Below are 19,123 nucleotides of genomic sequence, written 5' to 3'. Positions count from 1 at the left end.
TTCTATTTGAATTCAAAATGTATTTTTTTATATACTATGAGTGTGTTAACAGTTATCTGAAAAGTGGATTAAAATATACTTTGAGAATAAAATTAAATAATGTTTTAAAAACATACATCATTAGTAAAAAGGATGTACTCAAGTATATCTAAGTACAGATTAATGGAGTGTCAAAATAGTACACTTGGTACATTTAATTGTGTTTTAGTGTATCTTAAATAGCATTTATGATATACCTTTAGTATAAATAGAAAATTTTAATACACTAATCACATGTGCACATGAAAGTATACCAAGTTGAGTGAACAACTTCAGCGTACTTTTTTTTTACCTGGGAAGCGTAGCATTGCGACAAAGAAGTGAAACAGGATTTACACCGACACAACAGAGTAAAGATCCGCTTTTAATTCAGACAGGGTTACCTCCACCAACTTAAACAGTCCATGTGTTATACACAGTACAAAGCAGTACAATTTTGGTTCATGTTGGTAAATGTGAATGTTTGTATACAATACTTTTAATCTTGCAATAGTATGACAAAGTATTTCCTGAACAATGGAGCAGAAATCTAACTGCCATTCATTCAAATTTGAATCAACAACAGAGACAACATATCAAATAAACATTGGTGAACATTTTCAGTTATTCTAAAAAAACAATGTTAGACACGCTGAGAAACATATATTGCAGCTTTGCAGCCAAGCTGTATTGCATTTTTTAGTAGCCAGTATCCAGGTAACTAAAACAAAAAAACAGAACAATCATTAAAAACTGCAAAGACAGCTAAATACTTTTATAAATGATGACTGATATTTATGTGTTTTATACTGATTTTATTGTACTTTGATTCCACAAGGCATCCTTTAATCAGGTTCTGTGAAATCAAAGTATTTGTGTTGATTGTGCAGTAAAAGAGGTAAATTATAATTACCTTTTCAGCATCATGCTCCAATCCTGTGTCATGATGCTCTATCTCATCATCTCTGAATTCCTTTATGACCTATTAAAATATAAAAGAAGACCATTTATTAAGTAATTAAACATATTCAGATGTTACTGCATCTGTGCTCTGCTTTAACTCGACAAATGTGTCAAGCTGTTCTGACAGGACTGACAATAAAAGGCCAGCAACAAGAAGGTTTATGTTGTTCTTTTATTGTCTTATTTACATGGCTCACAGGTGAATGTTGCTCCAAACTGCTGATTAAACTGAAGCTATTTATCAAAGATAAAAGATGAATAGACTCTTTAAAAGACCCTATCTCCGTGTGTTTAGTATGTCTCTGGTTTGACCCATCTGGAAAGTATCCAGAGATTTAACCGTGGATAAAATGCCTAAGCCATGTCAATGGGGAATTAGCCGTGAGCTGTGATGTGTACAAATTAAAGACACTATTGTGCCGTGGGGAATGTGTCCAAACTAAGAAAGACAAACTTTGACCTGCATCAGTGCCAAGCGACAAATGTCAATAGCCACTTGGTGATGTAAGTGGAGGAAAACACACGGAAGACAAAATGCCAAAAATCACACTGTTTAACCTTGGAGATACCAGTTATACTAAAAACCTGAACCAGCTCCATGAAAATAAATGGAAGATATGCAATCCACCGTTTGACCCACTGATTAAAGGCACCAGGTTGTGCTGGCCAGCATGCATGAGTGGCAACAATCTAGGGTTGCAACAACTAATCGATTAAAATCAATTATAAAAATAGTCGGCAACAAATTTGATCATCGATTAGTTGGGTCGATGTTAAGCTGGACGACACGCGCTGTGGCAATGTCTCCGTGAGGACAGTAAAGCCAGCAAAGGCAGTGGCTTTTGTAGCTCACAAAATTACAGGAAATGGTGCCATCTCCTTCGTCTCTGGAGTGAGCATTTGAAAAGTGTCAGAGGAAGAGACTAACGATACAGCGGTGTTCCGGTTTCCCTTTTTGAATGACGAATACAGACTACCGCCGCCTGCTGGTGTGGAGAGTTATTTCATCTCACGCAGGCGCAGAACGTATGTGCTAACTGGCCGTCGGCTGCAGTCTTTGCAGTGTGTTCAAATGCGACTTGTCAGCCATGACAAAGGCGACGTGAGGCGACGCAACAGACTTCCTTCATCGCTGCTAGTTCTCTGATGTTGGCTTGGTGTGTCTGGGTCTTAACACTATTCCACGAGCAAAAAATCCATACGAACATGCCTTCACATCCTTTATGCATCACCACAAAAAGATCTTTGCCAATGTAAGAGACAGAGTTACAGAGAACACAGTGGCTGACTCACTTGTAACAGTTCAGTGTATCTCTCAGGGTCCTTCTCCATCAGAGCTCTTATCTGGCTGTTGTAGTGCTCTGAAATACTCTCCTCCACCGCCACAGTGCAGGCCATCGCCCCCTCTTTTCCCAGCATTGCAGTGGACGCACCTGGAGTAGATTTAAAACAAATACATATTTAAGATTTAATAAAGCAACAACTGACTACATATTGCCAAAAAACTACAACAGACAAAACTAGTGAAATAGGGTTCAGGCTCGGCAACCTGAAAGAACTTGTTTATACATTTGTCAGCACTGTCAACATCAAGTTCTGGTGGTTGGACAAATACACCATCAAGACAAAGGCCTTTTAGCTGTATTCTCATCCAGCCGGTACAGCTTTAGCTTTATACACATTAAATGAAGTATCATAATAACCCAAAATACGCTACATTGCAAGGTATCCCAATGTGTCAAAAAACATTATTCTTTTATGCATTTGTTTTGCTCTTCAAAGTAAGTAAGTATTTCACAACTTTATAAACTCTGCTGTTTGCTTATGGGTTGTACCAACCTAATACAAACCCAGCGATGTTCCAGATGGGTAACAGTGCTGTGGGTCGAACTCTGTTCTCAGCCAGAATCTCATTGAATTTCTCCAGGTGTTTCTTTTCTTGATCCCACATTTCCTGAAGAAAAACAAACATGAACATGGAGTGTCAAAAATTATGCATTTTGATAATTGTTTTTTCTATTTGTGGATCACAATACAGCAAACTAACAATGTACAGTATATCTATGTCCAGTAATGATCATTTTGAATGAAACATTTACCATTTAGGCAAGATTTTTAAGTGAAAATACTAGGGCTGTCAACATTAACATGATAATAACATGTTTGTTTTAATGCCACTAATTTCTTTAAAGCTTAAGTAGGCGGGATAGGAGCAAATATGATTTAAAAAAGCTATTTTTATAAAACGGTCGCTATATCATGACAGTAGTACATGAAACAGGTAACCTGAAAAAAATCCAATGCCTCTGTGTCCTCCGGTGTCCTCCGGTGCTCTTAACGGCATCTGCAAGATTTCACAGACCGGAGGAAAACAAGCGGTAAGAGCTGATCTGAGGTCTGCTGTCCAGCTGCCGTCTATGAGAGCCGGCTGTCAATCACTCGCGAACTCTGACCAAACGGTCAAACTAGGCAGCGCTGATCAAGTATTAATCAATATAATGTTCCGTTAATGCCTATTTGTATATATATATCTTGTAGTGCACGGTTTAGCTGTAAAATGAGAATGTTTGTGACACCGCCGCCATTGTGAAATCTGGTGAAGGAACGCCAAGTACCGGTCACATGACCAGAGCACAGCCAATAGCTCTCTCAATGAAATGACCTGTGATTGGTCAAAGTCTCCCGTCACGGGCTAGATGTTTTAAAGCCTGTAAACAGAGCCATGAGGAGGTGCAGAAGTCTACTTATCGCTCAGAACACTTGAATTACAATATGCTGAAAGGTTATTATGCAATTTTTGCCCAATGATGCCAAAAATATACTGCCTCCTGCCACTTTAATGCATAAACAACTTGCGATTTTTAGGTTGTAGCGGGCTCAGTTTTAGAGAGTGAATATACTGGCATTATATGAAACTAGAAAAGTTTCTCACATAATTTCTGGCTATTTCTGCCAATTTTTTTTGCCATCAGACAACTGCTGCCTAGTGCAGGTTAAAGAACTGTGGTGTATTTAACAAATCAGGTAAACAGTGGGCAGACTTCTGTCCTACTTCAAAGCCATGTGTCTGTCCATATATACCTGGATGAGAGGTCCAATACTAGATTGACCCAACACTGCCATCTGGCCAGCGTAGATGCGGTTGGCTCCGTATTCACCCGCGTGGTCCACCCGCAGGATTCGGTCCAACATCTCCTTCTCCTCACTGTTGTGTGGGGTCGGGATCACACTGTAAGCTCGTGAGCTCAGCTGCTGGGGAGCTATTAGATAGATAGATAGATAGATAGATAGATAGATAGATAGATAGATAGATAGATAGATAGATAGATAGATAGATTGATTGATAGATTGATAGATTGATAGATTGATAGTAACTTTATTGATCCCGAGGGAAATTCAAATTAAATTTATATATTATATTATATATATATAATATATATAATATATATATATATATTATATATTATATGTTGTATATTAATAATATATTATATATTTAATAATATTATATATTTATATATATATATTTTATATTTTTATATATATATATATATATGTATATTTCTTTTTTATATTTTCGATTATATACAGTCTATGGTTACAACAACACAATAGCTAACAACAAAACACATTTAGGCCATAAGGAATAATTGTTAATTCTTTAAGAACGTTTTAAGAACGGGTAATAAGATTAATTAGAGTAATTAAAAATAGTAATAATATAATAACTTCTGTCCATACAGGGAGCTGAAACATTTGTTACACCTGAAAACCTGTAAAAAATGTGTTTCAATGTGTAATCTTTCACTTTACATAAGCCTGTTATGAAACATTATGTCCAGTAACGCTCCAGTGACCTGGTGACTAGTAGAACAATAAGTGAAAGAACAGCAGATATGAAACAGATACATAACATATCTATAACGTTACAGCTCGGCTCCATGAGTCCCCACCAGGTGAGTCGTGATGTTAGCATTAGTAGCCCGTTAGCTCCTAGCTGCCCTGCTGCAGTAAACTAGTCTCTTACAGTCTTACCTCTGCATCTTAAACACTGACGGATCATCGCCGGGCCGACAGCTTTAGACCAGTCATGTAGAGCGGTGTGAGCGGCTCTGTGCATGATGTTCACTTTATGGTTTAACCTCCTGTGTTATCAAAGAAACATTAAAAAAACAAAACATATGGGTAAAGTGCAACCCGTCATTGAACTGTCAGATCAGAAGGTGGACGTGGCGCAGACAGATGACGTTACGTATGGCATAACACTATATGACGTATTTTTGTAGGCCAACCCGGAAGTTAGAATCGTTTTGGATTATTGCAGAAAATGAACTCTGTGGCGAACAAATGTTTATGATACTTACACGTTTTGTTCTGTGAAATAATCTCCACAAATGAGCACCACTTTTATTGATTTCTGAATTGTGAATGCCAGAAGATAACGTGAGTTTACACAACGAGGCTGTAAAGACGGACGTGACGACGTGATGACGTTTTGTAGTCTTATTTAGCCACTTCAAGATTCAAGATTCAAGATTCAAGCCCTTTACCGTCATTGTGAAGTACAACGAAATTAGATTGTGACAATCCCATAGGTGCTAAAAAAGATAATACAATTTTAAAAAAAAGAGATAGTGCAATATAAATATAAAAATAAATAAAAGATAATACAATATAAAATATAAAAATACAATATGTATATTGATGAGATGCCAGATTACAGTTTTGCCAGATTATTGCACAAAGTGTCCGACAGATAATTAAATAATTATTGCACAGCATCATATAAATATTGCACAGAGTGATCAGCATGTTATTGCAAATATCCGTAACAGTAGAACTTGTTAACAACCGCCTTTTTTAACACGTATAAAAGCTTCCAAATTCACGAATGGGATATTATTATATCGTAGAACCAAACCAAAGTTGAAATTCTCTTCAATTTGTGTTAACCACAGACCTTAATTCAGGCTTCTAACTAAAAACCCATTCAAAAACCCATTGACTTCCAGACGAGGGAACCGGAAGTGCTAAAATCTAACTCATTTCCGGGTTTTAGGACTCGTTCCTGCACCACTCTATAGTGCATTGAATGTTTCTTGTTTATCAAGGCAGTGAAAATGTGTTTGAAGGCCCTTGGCTCTATGTAGATCAAAATATCTCTGACCTATGCACAACATTTATTTAACCTAATAATAAAATATTAACTATAGGCTAATAAACACTACAAAGATTCACAACAGATATGTGCTTCACACCTTACAGGGCATATCAAACCTAAATGGATTTATATTGTGTCATTGGAATGGTTTTAGTCTGTAAAACACCACTGTTTCTGTAGAAAATGAATTATTATCTGACTCTGTTAGATTTCTTTGTGTTGTTGTTTTTAGATGTTACATCCAATTGTGTCTATGTGGATGGCTATGGAGGGTTTACAGTTGTGAATAACTATATATCCTTATAGTAAAATCCCTACATCTGCTGTAATACTGTCAGTGGCAGTTTTCATGTTGCCGGCCGGTGCAGATCCAGGGTTTGTCACTAGATGGCATTAGATTTCTTTAATGTTCATCTTGATTTGAGATTCGCTCAAAGGCCCATGCAGTTCTATGTGGGTGCAAGGAGTATGCTTACATTTGTTATTCAAGGTTAAAGAAAACTGAGACACTCTCTCAATAAGATATATTTTAAAAGTTATGGGGTCAGTAAGTGAAGTAAAATTGGTATAATTTGGACTATTTAGCCTTGCTTATTTTTGTAGCTATAACACAAACAAATCCACACTTAGCAGGCAATTTAGAGTTCACACAGTTCACCTGGTCTACATATCTTTGACATGTGGGAGGAAACCAAGCATTTAAAAGAAAATAAAGTAAATACAGAAAATTACCTTTTGGGCCATACACTCTCTGCTCTCTGTGTCAAACAAACCATGAGTGCATCTTTTGTTTATTCTTGTTATGTAAGAGCAAACCAAAGGCAAATGAAAACGAGGGAGTGTGTTGAGCAATCAGGATCATTGTTGATGGTCTACAGGTGGCAGTGTTGCAGACATAAAGGCCTTCTGGGGCAAGTTATGTTAACTCCAGTTGGCCCCAGTTTTCATTATCATTTCAGTTTCAGTCAAATATGTGTCACTGCGGTGTGGCCCTCCAAACAACACAGCATGCAGACCAATTCGATTTCAACTCTTTAAATACAAAAAACAAAATATGTAAAAAATGTCAGCCTTAAATCAAAATATTATCTTTCACTGTCATTCACTTTCATTATATTAGTCAGCATATTTGAGAAATGCCTGTACTCCTTGTGTCCTTGAAAAAGCACAAGTCTTTCTGCAAAGCACATAAAACGGTGCTGGGACGCAGGAATCTGTGGAATGATGGGGTAGAGTGCTGCGAGCTGTGATGGTCATGAGTAAACAAGGCCAGGACATTGAATGTCGGGGTGTGTCGGTTTTGTCAGTGTGTGTGTTTGTGGTGAGACGCCGGTTAAGTGTTTCCTTATCTGACTGTCTGACTGTGGGTGGCTGCGCATGTGTGGCTGCACATCGGTACGTGTGGCTGCACATCGGTACGCGTGGGTTGCTTTTGTCCTCTCTGCGTGAGTGTGTGTGCAGGTCACAGGTGGATTAACAACTAGGCAAGGTGGGCAACTTCCATGGGGACCCAGACCCCCAGGGGGCCCCCAAAGCCCTGGGTGTCTGCCATTTGGTGCTGAGCAGGTATAGTAGTGTACAGCGGGTTTTAAGACTTTTTTTTTTGCTGAAAACAGCTGTTATAAAGCTCCGTGGAGCCAAGAAAGACTGCAGATTTAAGTGATAATTCTCTGTAGGTTCATCACTACAAGCAACCCCTTTCGCATTGTTTTCATTTTTTTTATTATTATTGATTATAGCTGCTTTAATGTGTCTTTTCTAAGCCTCCCAACTTTGTGGAAGTGCAGCACTTAAGTGCTGCAGAAGACCTTTAAGACCTTCATTATTTTCACTTAATATTGTGTTCCCATTTAGATTCCTAAATAAAATTGTGTTTAAAGAGGACCTATTATGCTTATTTTCAAGTGCATATTTGTATTTTGGGTTTCTACAAGAACATGTTTACATGCTTTAATATTCAAAACACGCTTAATATTTTTCATACCGGCTCTGCTGCAGCACCTCTTTTCACCCTCGCTCCAGCTCTGCTATAACCAGCTTTGTTTCAGGGGCCAAACTAGCCGTTATGCAGATGTGTTACTTGGTGACATCACCACATTACGGAAGAAAAGGCAGGACATCAAGCGAGGCATTTCAGGCCGTTCATGAGCAGTGTTTCTGTGGGGGAGAGTATCTCCCTTTAGTGTGGACTTAAGTGTTTGTAACTTTGCAGACCTTTTACATGCACAAAAACATTATATAACACACTAAAGAAAAGGGGAAAAAGCACAAATGCATAATAGGTCCTCTTTAATCAAATGATCCCAAATTTGCACACAGAAAATGGGGCCAGGTAGTATTATTCCAGCACAGGAATAGTGGTTGTTTTCTGGGTCTCTGGGCTCATAATGAAGCTGCCATTTATAGTCTGCTGTGTGCACTGTAATTAGCGGAGGCAAAATAGTACACAGTGTACAAAGGAGGGGAGGTGGGGGGCCATACTGCACATACTGCACATTTTTGCCTGGGGCACCATAACAGGTTAATCTGTGCATGAGGAGTCAGGGGATGAATACCTAAACTGAACATCACTTGATTCACTATGATGTCAGGTCTAAGTGGAGTTTGAGACCGGGGCTTGATGTCTGTGGACAGACTGGAGTGTGTCTGGCACACTTGAGGCACATGGTTGGAGGATTTGTGGAGAGAGAACTGGGCCTTTCAACACAAGTGGTTTTCAGAAGGGCTTTGCAGAAGTGTCTGACAGGTGTACCGTCTGTTCCAAAACAGCAAACACTCCCTCTCCGATTACTGTGTAACGGATATATGAAGTAATCAACGGTTAGGTCTTAACTTCGGTAGCGCAATTGAAGGACGGAAAAGACCAAAGGACAGTGCATGATTTCTTGCTCTTGACTTGTTGTGACTGAGTGGATTAAAGAGCAAACCGCAGAGCTGCAGAAAGAGTGAAACAGGCATAATGTATGTGTCTGTGTACCTGTATGTATGTGTGTCTGACTGTGTTTGTGTAATGTTTGCATGCATCCATAAACGTGTGTGAGTCTGCACACCCTTGCTCCGAGGCTCTGGTCAGACGGTGCATAGCTGTGGTGGGACGCAGGCTGAGCGCCTCTAGACTACAGTGAGTCAACAATGTCTGCTCTCACTGAGAGGAGACATGATAGGTCTTGTCTCGTTTGGTCCCTGACTGGTGTGGTGGGACACCCAAAGCTCGTGTGCGTGGGCGTGTGTGTGGCGTGTATGATTTTAAGTAAAATGTGTTATTCACCCAGATGGAGAATATATGACGGCAACATGCGTCAGTGTCTGCGCTTAAGCACGTAATATTGCTGTTGACAACCCTCTCCTCAAATTAAATGAAAGAATGGAATGAATTTGGTTAAAAGCTTTATGAGCGGTGCCAGTTTTAGACTTTTTGGCGATATTTTCCATCGGGGTCAACATCTCCACCGCCTCAAACGGGAAACTTTCAAACGTCGTTATGGAATTAGCCCTGTGTGGGAAGTACAGTGAAGAAAGCAATGAACATTTTCATTTTCATGATGGCTAAAAGTGATTAAAAAAAGGCCTAGGGTGAAAATAACATGAAATCATCAAATTTGAAGGAGCAGCGGCTAAGATATTCTGAGGGGTCAAGCTCCAAAAATGGAGCTGGATCCTACATTTCCCATGATACAACTTGATAGCATTTTTCATGAGACCCTCCCTGTCTGGTAAATGCCTTCTTTTTTCAAACCCCACACCCCCCAGTTTGTAACACAGGCTTTCTGTTAATTGTTTTATAGTCTTTAAACTCAACAACCCTGTCTCCTACAAAATTACGTTCCCATATTACTAACCTGCATTCTCAATTACATTTAGAGGGAAACGTATTTCCTCCCGCATTACGGTCGCAGTTTTAAACAGTTCTAAACATGTGGTTAACGTAAAAAACGCAACAAAACTACTTTGTGAGGTTTAGTAACATAATGGTTTGGTTTAAATAACTATGTTAGTTACGTTATTAATCTACAGACATAAATTAAAATAAGTGAACATTGACTTTTAGTTTCACACGGGACACTAATTGACACGATTTGGTGAAAGTCCTGTGTTTGTTTGACTCATTCACCCAGTCCAGTCGTACAAAAAGGCATGTGAATGACATGATAATGCGTAAGGCAAAAGCGTGCAATAAGATAGCTGTTCTTGCTTTAGGCATGTCATTTGTACGCCATGTAATCTGTACTGACTGCAATGCAATGCATCAGTGTAAATATGCTACACTCAGAGCTAGTGACGTAGAATAAAAAGTGAGAAAGACTGCTTATGGCGGATGGGTCCAACAAACACAGGACTTTCAACTAGGAGAGCAGTGTTCGAGGCTGGTGTTTTGTTTTGTAAACAAAGTTAATGACATATTAGACGCTTTGGCATGATATCGGGTTGATCCACCACCCCGACCACCTCCTGACACGGACTTCCGCAGACTATCATTACAAGTGTATTTGTGATATGACAAAAACAAACAGAATCCGTGACAAAATAAGTTTCCCTTGAAATGTAATTCACAATGCAGTTTCATGGTATGGGAACATCATTTTTAGGAGACAGAGCTGAATTCAAGTTGAACACTGAGGACATCATCAGTTCATTTGCCATAGGCCAGCCTGGTCATAGGTACATTTAAATGCTCAATTCATAAATATTCTATATCCTCCATTTCAATTCATGGTCACAGTTGGAGGTTGGCCTGTATCCCAGGACAAATATATTCACTGTCACACCTACAGTAAGGAAAAGGCTCCAGTTCACCAAACCTACGTGTTTTTAAGACTATGAATAGAAACTGCACAAGAACACGGGAATAACAGTGGCCCATTAAGTATAGAGGCTCTGTAGCGCTGGCATCTGCGTTTAATTATTAGGTCTCTGTCCTTTCTGCAAGGATTTTGTACTTGTGTTTCAGAATGACTGATTCTGATGCCAAAATCATCCTCCAAGTTGATATCGTAGTCCTCTCCTTGTAAAATTGCCTTTGGTTTTGACCCTCTTCATTGAAAGGTCAAAGTGCAAGATCAGCAACAGGAAAGTACCCTTAGATGGCCTGGTTTGGTTTGTCACAACCAGAGTTGCATGTCACTCTTATTTATGACCTTGGAGGAGCGTTGTTGATACTCACAAAGACTGGTTAGGCTGCTTTTGACAATATAAATTCTTAAACCGCATGGTATTTCCCTTGAAAACAACAGTTATTCGACCCAAATTGTTGCAAAAAGAAAGAAATTAAAGTTATGCAACATTGTTTAAAAAAGCCAACCATTTTATGGTTTGGTGGTATCCCTCTGGAAAAGGCGAGATGTCTCATAAAATAGAACAAAAAAAGAGATTCATTTTCTGATTTAAATTCACCAAGTCTCTTAAAAACCTCCCTTTTTATAGATGGCTGTACACGATTAAAACCAGAGGAAAGTGATTTCTCTTCAATTATTGTATTGTTTACACTAAAAAAATCTATCTTGTGCACCGTACAGACCTAGTTAAATCACACTCTAAACCGCCTGTTTTCATGGACACTGGAGAGTGTATTTAGCTTCGTCTGGTACAACTTAAATGGCCCTTGTCTGTCTGGCACTATTCCTTCGGTTATATCTCTCTCTTTTTTTTACACCAAAGGGATGGGATATAATGTTTAAATGTGTTCCTTATTGTGAGGGAATTTAGCACTCATGCGTGTTCAGGCAATCCTCGTCAAGACACTTGGAGAGATTTCTGAATGAAGCAGTCGGATAATAACTGCTATTTCAGATAGGAAGCCAGAAGAGAAAACAAATTCATGGGCACACGAGACAAGACTGTTTAAAGGAAGCATGTAAACAAGCTTGGGAAAATGAGTCAAAAGTGCAGCCTTGTCAACAGAAATTAAATTTACCTCAATGGCAAGCTCAGGCATATCGGCTAGTTTATATAAAGGAGGTGTGCTCATTATGGGAATTAAAGCGTCAGTGGGTAGAATTGGAGTAAATATGATTTAAAAAAATATATATTTTTATAAAACGGTCACATCATGACAGTGGTGCATGACACAGGTAATCTGAAAAAAATCCTTCTGCCTACTGCCACGTTAACCAAGAAATGTGATACACTTGTGGAGAAACTGTGTTATTTTTTGACTGAAAGAGTCATTGTTAATATCTATCATGGTAGCTTATAGGATAGAGGCATCTGCGTTTTCCCATTTACACAGATTTTTAAACACAGACGCAGATAAATTTAGGGGAAACAATCCATTTACAGGGTGTGATGGCAAGCAAAGCAGCCCTTCATTTACGCAAACCTGTCATTTAACCAGTATTTCCTGTTAGCCAGAGGATGTGGCTCCCCTTGCTGTCCTAAATGGTTTTCCGGAAGTCGTTTTTGTACTCTCTGATTTACAGACTGCAAACTGTGGGTTTCCAGTGCATGAGTACATACTGTACAAATGGCTTTGCAATAGGAAGTTGAGTGATGAGTACTACTGTTGAATTTTGGGTACGCCATGTGGGCAGATACGTGATTTACTTCTCATTTTCCCAGCATTTTTAAGACTGAATTTAGACGGAGGGAAATAGTGACTTATAGTATGAATACATGGAAATAATGCCAGAGTTTCCGTGATGTTAACTAGTGCAGATGTAGTCCAAGTTCAAGCATAAAGATGAAACAGTTAGTATATTCCAGTGTCCCTTTTGCCACTTAGGTGCTGCTTGGATGGTGACTAGCAAGCATATGTTAACTATCTTTGTTGCTGTTATTGTTAAACAGCCATGACTGAAATGAGTGCTAAACAGCTGGCGGCAATCCAAAAGACATAAAATAAGAAGTGAAACAGACCAGAATTATGGCTGTGGCTGAATTCTGTGGTAGTCAGAACATAGAAATATGATTTTAAAACAATAGCAGCCAGTGGTAGAAAATCTCCTGGTCATCGTTTTACCACATTGTGCTCATCCCATTTGTTTTCCACCCTGAAAAAGACAATGTTTTTATAGCACGCAGGGAGTGGATGATTCTCTAATAAATGTCCCAACCACAATCCGAGCCTCCCCCTCAGTTTTTCTCTGTGATATTTTTAGAGGGGCTCGGTCCACAATCCGCAAGTGAAAAGGCGAGGAGTTGTTTTTGTTGATGCTCGTCTTACCACTTCAGTGTGGTGACTCGTGATGAGCTGGTGCCTCCATACGTCACGAGAGGCCAGAGTGAGTGGGAGTCAGGCTCCGGGCTCTATTAAGGGGGGAGCCAGTCGCCCAGGTTATTGGGCAACTAGTGACGGGGGACCGTCCCGTGGATTTCCACTCACTGCTATTTTAGGGTGGCAGCAGGTCTGTTTTGAGTTTAGGGAGAAGCCACAATATCCTATTAAGCATTGTTAAAGTAATTGGTCCCTGTTTACTCAGAGGGCCTGCCTGGTTACACTGAGGCTCCTGAGTTCTCTACAGTGCTACGTGAGACGCATTAAGGCTGTGGACGGATGGAAGGATGGATGGATGGATGGATGAATGGATGGATGGATGGATGGATGGATGGATGGATGGATGGATGGATGGATGGATGGATGGATGGATGGATGGATGGATGGATGGATGGATGAATCGACGGATTGGATTGGATTGGACTAGTCTGGGCCGGATTGAATATGGATTAATGGATGGATTAATGGATGGATGGCTGGATGGATGGATGGATGGATGGATGGACGGACGGACGGACGGACGGACAGACGGACTGATGGATGTTTTAATAATGGAAGTTTTATTAATAGCTTGCCTTGAACAATACACTGGAGCTAATAAGTAAGGAAGGAAAAACATGCTACCTTCTTGGGGATTTTAAAATCAACTTTTTAAAGGTGAAATAGATAGATAGATTTATAGATAGATAGATAGATAGATAGATAGATAGATAGATAGATAGATAGATAGATAGATAGATAGATAGATAGATAGATAGATAGATAGATAGATAGATAGATGGATTGGATTGGGCTAGATTGAATATGGATGGATGGATGGATGGATGAATGGATGTTTAATAATGAAAGCTTTAATAATAGCTTGCCTTGAACAATACACTTGAGCTAATAAATAAGGAAGGAAAAACATGCTACCTTCTTGGGGATTTTAACTGTCAACTGTTTAAAGGTTAAAATCACTCTTCAACTGAAGTTTTTTTGAATAATGTATATGCAAATTATTTGTATTCAACCATTAGTAAACCATCAGATGGATGGATGAGATGGATTTTTATCTATATAGTCCCAGAATTGCACCAGACATGAAGCAGTAGGAGAGTTAACCTTGCTTGCAGCTGCGAGAGTGTGGCCATGCCGTGGCCTCCTGGCTCACATCCAGCGTCTCCTACTTTGTTTAGAGGCTGTCTACACCCGGTTGGACTGTGGCTGGTTCAGATGTGAGGCACAGCCAGGTCAGACCCAACCAAAACTCACCACTGGCTGACACATAAAGCACAGCTGCCCAACATTGTGCCAGTGGCTTGCATTTAGTCCTCAACAAAAATAGCCCCTTCAAATTATTCTAAAAGAGCGTGCAAGTTTTAATGCATCATCCATTTTGTTCTATTCACGGTTTAAATGCTGATGACTGACTGATTACAAACTATATTAATTGTTTTTTTTGTTTTCTTTAAAAACCTTTGGGGAAAAAAATGAAATCAATGTGTCACATTGTTGTACAATTAATATGTTGATTCCATGTGAGATGTGTCTGATATTTTAATATTTTGACATTATTTGGGGGGCTGGTTTATCACTGAAAGCCTGTCTGCCAGCCTCATAGAGATGATTAGTAATTACATAGAGAAATAAATAGCTAATATCACTTTAAAGTTTGGTCAGTAGAAGAATATACATCAGATACTGTAAGCTCACAGTTTTATACTTTACCCTAAATGACCGATGCATTGCCAAACATGTGTGCCAAACATGGGACTCTGTGATGAAACTCAAAAGGAAGTGAAAACACATTATTTTTGGGAAACATTACCAATTTCAGTGATGACTGTTGCTTTGCATTTCCTCTTCTTTACAGTGATAATGTCACAAAAATCATTTGACTAATATCCAAGCAGCCAACACAGTTCATCCTTCATACAGAAGATTGCAAAATACAATTTTTCATCCTGTCATCTTAGAGACCTAATATTACTATTTTCTAATCATTTAAAAGTTATGTCTTTGTTGACAGGAAACTACATGAACTTTCCGAATGGTGGGTCACTTTTAAAAAACAACAACATATAAGCGAATATAAGCAAGCACAATAAATGCAAAAAATAACTGACATTGACGTGTTTATTTACATTGTTTGTCTGAGTGCTCTAAACCAGTCCTGCACCACTTCGGCCTCTCCTGCGGCTGGCTGTCGTCCCGCATGGTTTTCCTCTGAAGGGTAATCACAGCACAGCCTCATTCAGACACCTTCTGGTCCCAGGGCAGTTGAGAAAATGATGGCAAGCCATCTGCTGTCTGAGAAGAAAAAGAGCATCTTTACTGTGTCTGAGGTTTGGAGATGTCGGGCTGAGATTAGAGTCACCATAGAAAAAAAACAAAAAAAACAACAAGTGGGGCCCAGCAATTACCTTACTAATTCTAAATTGGTTATGCAACCGAAGCGTCTCTGAATGTTGTGTATGGCGGCTAAAATTCGGAGTAAATAGAATTTGCCCAGAGACGAAGCTGGCGAAGGCCAGATCCTGAGCTTTACTGATGAGCCTGGTGCTCCATGTGGCATTAAAGGAGAACTACGACCATTTTCAAAATTCATAGGAGTTATTCCTATGGTCTAAGACAGTCCAAAAAATATTAGTAAACGTGAACAACTCTCTCCCAAATCCAAAAACTAGAGTGCTAAAACTCAAACTTGTGATGTCATCGGGTGTAAAGTGTGGAACCGCTCCATAGACAGGCCATGGGGAGAGATGTTCTAGGTGACACTGAGAGCACCCAGGGGGATCTTCTGTGTAAATGGGAATATTTTCTGTTTCACAACTGACAACACTACAATATAATAAAGCTCATTTGGGTATAAAAAAAGAAAACAAACTTTCTGTGGGTCCACAAAATCATCCTAATAACATATTGGAATTCTTAATTTGGGTGGTGTTCCCCTTTAAAGTTCATCATTTTGGGAAACATGCTTATTTGCTCTTTTGCCGAGACTTAGATGAGAAGATGAAGACTGCTCTCACATCTGTCCGATAAATATACAGCTAAAGCCAGCAGCCTGTTAGCGTAGCTTAGTGTAAAGACTGAAAACAGAGGGAAACAGCTAGCGAACAAGCTTTAGTCTGTCCGAAGGTAACAAAATGATTTTCCTCTCGTCTCGTGTAGTACGTTAATGAAGCAGATTCATCATTTTCCACTTAAATTAAAACATTTTCCACTCGCACAGACACGTCTTTGCCTCAGTTCGTGCTACCCTGGGAGAATGTATGTGTATTTCCAAAAATGTTATTGTGTGTGTAACTATTTCTTTGACAGTATGTGAATAATCAGGCTGTTCATATTTGGACTTCTTATGAATGACTCCTCAGCAGGTGCCAAGGCAGTAAGGTGATAAATACTTGAAGGCTTGTGTCACTCACAGAGGCATGTGAGACGGGTCTGGAGTCTACACACTGAGGAAACAGGTCTGTCACACACAATTAAACACACAGTTCTCACACAGCGTCTTCCTCGTCATATTGAGCGCTGCTTGCTCAGCACAGCGGTCCCGCTGACAGACAGATCAGAGGTCAATCTCAGTTACAGAGAGAAGCAGCAGCGAGGACAGATTAAGATGGCACTGTGGGTAAAAAGCGGGAGGGGAGAAGCGGAAGACGGAGCCCAGTTATAATTGCTTGCGTAGGCTGACACATCTGAATTTACAGGCTGTGCTGGAGCTGCGCCACTCATCTAAAACTGCTTATTTAAGAGCTGAGAGAGAGAGAGAGAGAGAGAGAGAGAGAGAGAGAGAGAAAACAGCAGATATTTTGTTCACTTGTTTCTTAATCTGTTTTAGGCCCCTCCCTTTGCTTTGCTGTTGCTAAATTTGTCTCCCCTTGCTCAAATGTAAGAAGCCAAAATGACACCATTATTTTGACTAGACTGTTTTTCCTCCCAGAGAGAGAGGCCAGAGGAAGTGTAGGTGACCTAGACTGGTTAACCACCGCTTCACCACGAGCTGGTGGCTGGGGCACTGCCACCCCCGCAGCCACCCTCTGCATCCACCGCCTGCCAGGTCCACATTACTACTACTACACGCCATGACCACAAGTGGCCCTGCTCCAGTGCCAGCCTCTCAACGGGTCCATGCTGGGTGCTTTCTCTCTCCACCCCATTGGTGTAAACAGTCTGCCGTCTAACCATCGGCTGGCCCGGAGCTCATTCCGGTCGAATTTGCAGACCAAATGTGTGTATGTTTGTGTACGTTAACCCGCCTCGGACCCGCACCGGCAGTCTGCACAGCTCTTTCTCTTCATTGTACACGCACGATGCCGCGCACATGTTGTTTTTGTGCTTCTTTTTCTCCATGAATTGCAACACCCCCAACCTCAAGCTGCTGTCTGGGACCAATCAGCTGAGGAGTCCTGGCTCAGATGCTGCAGTTTATTCTGGACGCCGCAATATGGGGGGGGAGATTAAACGATCTCTCCTCAGAAAAGAAAAGAATATATTATATTAATATATTACTAAGAACCGGGGAGACCAGAGTGAACAGGGCCCCTCTCGAGGGGAGTTCTCACACACCCCTAAAAATGTCCTCCTGTAGCCAAGCACCAGATGTTGTCATCTGTCTACTGTTGATTAGAAAACACAAACACACCCAGCCACAGAGAGTCCAGCATGTCAGCTACGTGAGTTAAAACAGAAAGGGAAGACATGCAATGTCTCTTTCTGTCTTATTGTTTGGACCCCGGGTCTTATTCGGGACAAAAAGGTGTACTGTAAACACTTCAGCCTGTTGCTACAGTCACACACGTATATACACACACACACTGCCCACCCCACTGGTTGTGGAACACTCCCTGAGGTGTTTCGGACCATTTCTTGGTGGTAGCAACACTCCACTCATGCTGTGGGACTGAGACATAACACAACAGTCAGGTTAGACCATGGATATATTTTTTGTTTACATCTGTCTGACAGCTACACTGGACTTTGTTGCACTAATTCATGTTATCTTGACCCTCCATTGGTTCACGTTGAAGCCAGCAGGATAAACATTGCGGAGAGCAAAAGGTCATTTTGAACTTTCTGACCTTCTGGTCACACCTCATAGAACGTCACACCCAACACACATCATTTCAAAATATTTATTTCTAACCAATATTTTTTACCACAATAATATTTCCAGTTCCCTGTCCTAAGGTCACCTCTCAATTGTCCTGCAAAACAAAAACATATTCAAATCCAACTTTCAAAAGGATTTCACATTCAAACGAATCCACATGCGTCACGTTACACGATTCTCATCATTTTTTTTGCACCAGGAGTTGAAGTGCTGAATAAAAAACACTCGCTAGCACAGAGGAGAAACGTCGAGTGATGACTCATTTTTAAAAGAATAATAATCTCATATTTGCACATGGCGAGACACAGGACCTGGTGGTGGTCTGCCTCTCTGCCGAACTTTCCATGTTTCTTCTCTGCGGTGATGATGGTGGCGTTACGTCCCGGTGGAGACGGTGTCATACTTTCCCTGCGCAGCTGCTGTGCTGAAGTTTTCCCATGTGTCTTGACCAGAGTGACCATCATGACGCCATTTGATGATGCTTCCCAGCAGACTACAAAGAGCTTTAAGGACACATGCTCTTGTTTTTGTGCTTGATTTTGTTGTATTTTTTAATTTAATAATGTCTGTGTAAATCCCTGCATTTTAGTATGTCAGCATACATGCCCTTACACACACACAAACAGCGCTGATAATCAATTACATCTTATTTCCTTCAGTGTTCCTCTACCGG

At 40.1% G+C, this 19,123-nt stretch overlaps 1 protein-coding gene and 1 long non-coding RNA gene across 2 annotated transcripts; one reads left to right on the top strand and one right to left on the bottom strand.

Annotated features, from left to right (window-relative positions):
* Positions 1-382: 382 nt before the first annotated feature.
* On the bottom strand, positions 383-5,201 carry coq7 (coenzyme Q7 homolog, ubiquinone (yeast)). The gene is made up of 6 exons (XM_074628901.1): positions 5,017-5,201; positions 4,063-4,241; positions 2,821-2,935; positions 2,275-2,414; positions 932-1,000; positions 383-739 (listed from the first exon to the last, which is right to left on the bottom strand). Exons 1-6 carry the CDS (start codon positions 5,099-5,101, stop codon positions 662-664), a joined length of 666 nt encoding a protein of 221 aa, XP_074485002.1. The 5' UTR covers positions 5,102-5,201; the 3' UTR covers positions 383-661.
* A 2,394-nt stretch (positions 5,202-7,595) lies between these two features.
* On the top strand, positions 7,596-17,404 carry LOC141764012 (uncharacterized). The gene is made up of 3 exons (XR_012593215.1): positions 7,596-7,708; positions 16,712-16,807; positions 17,281-17,404. It is a non-coding gene; the product is annotated as an uncharacterized LOC141764012 (long non-coding RNA).
* The last annotated feature ends 1,719 nt before the right edge of the window (positions 17,405-19,123 follow it).

Source organism: Sebastes fasciatus, chromosome 3 (genome assembly GCF_043250625.1).
Source record: "Sebastes fasciatus isolate fSebFas1 chromosome 3, fSebFas1.pri, whole genome shotgun sequence".
NCBI classification, from domain to species: Eukaryota; Metazoa; Chordata; class Actinopteri; order Perciformes; family Sebastidae; genus Sebastes; species Sebastes fasciatus.
The sequence above is the reverse complement of the archived record's forward strand: the minus strand, read 5'-3'. Positions and strand labels throughout refer to the sequence as shown.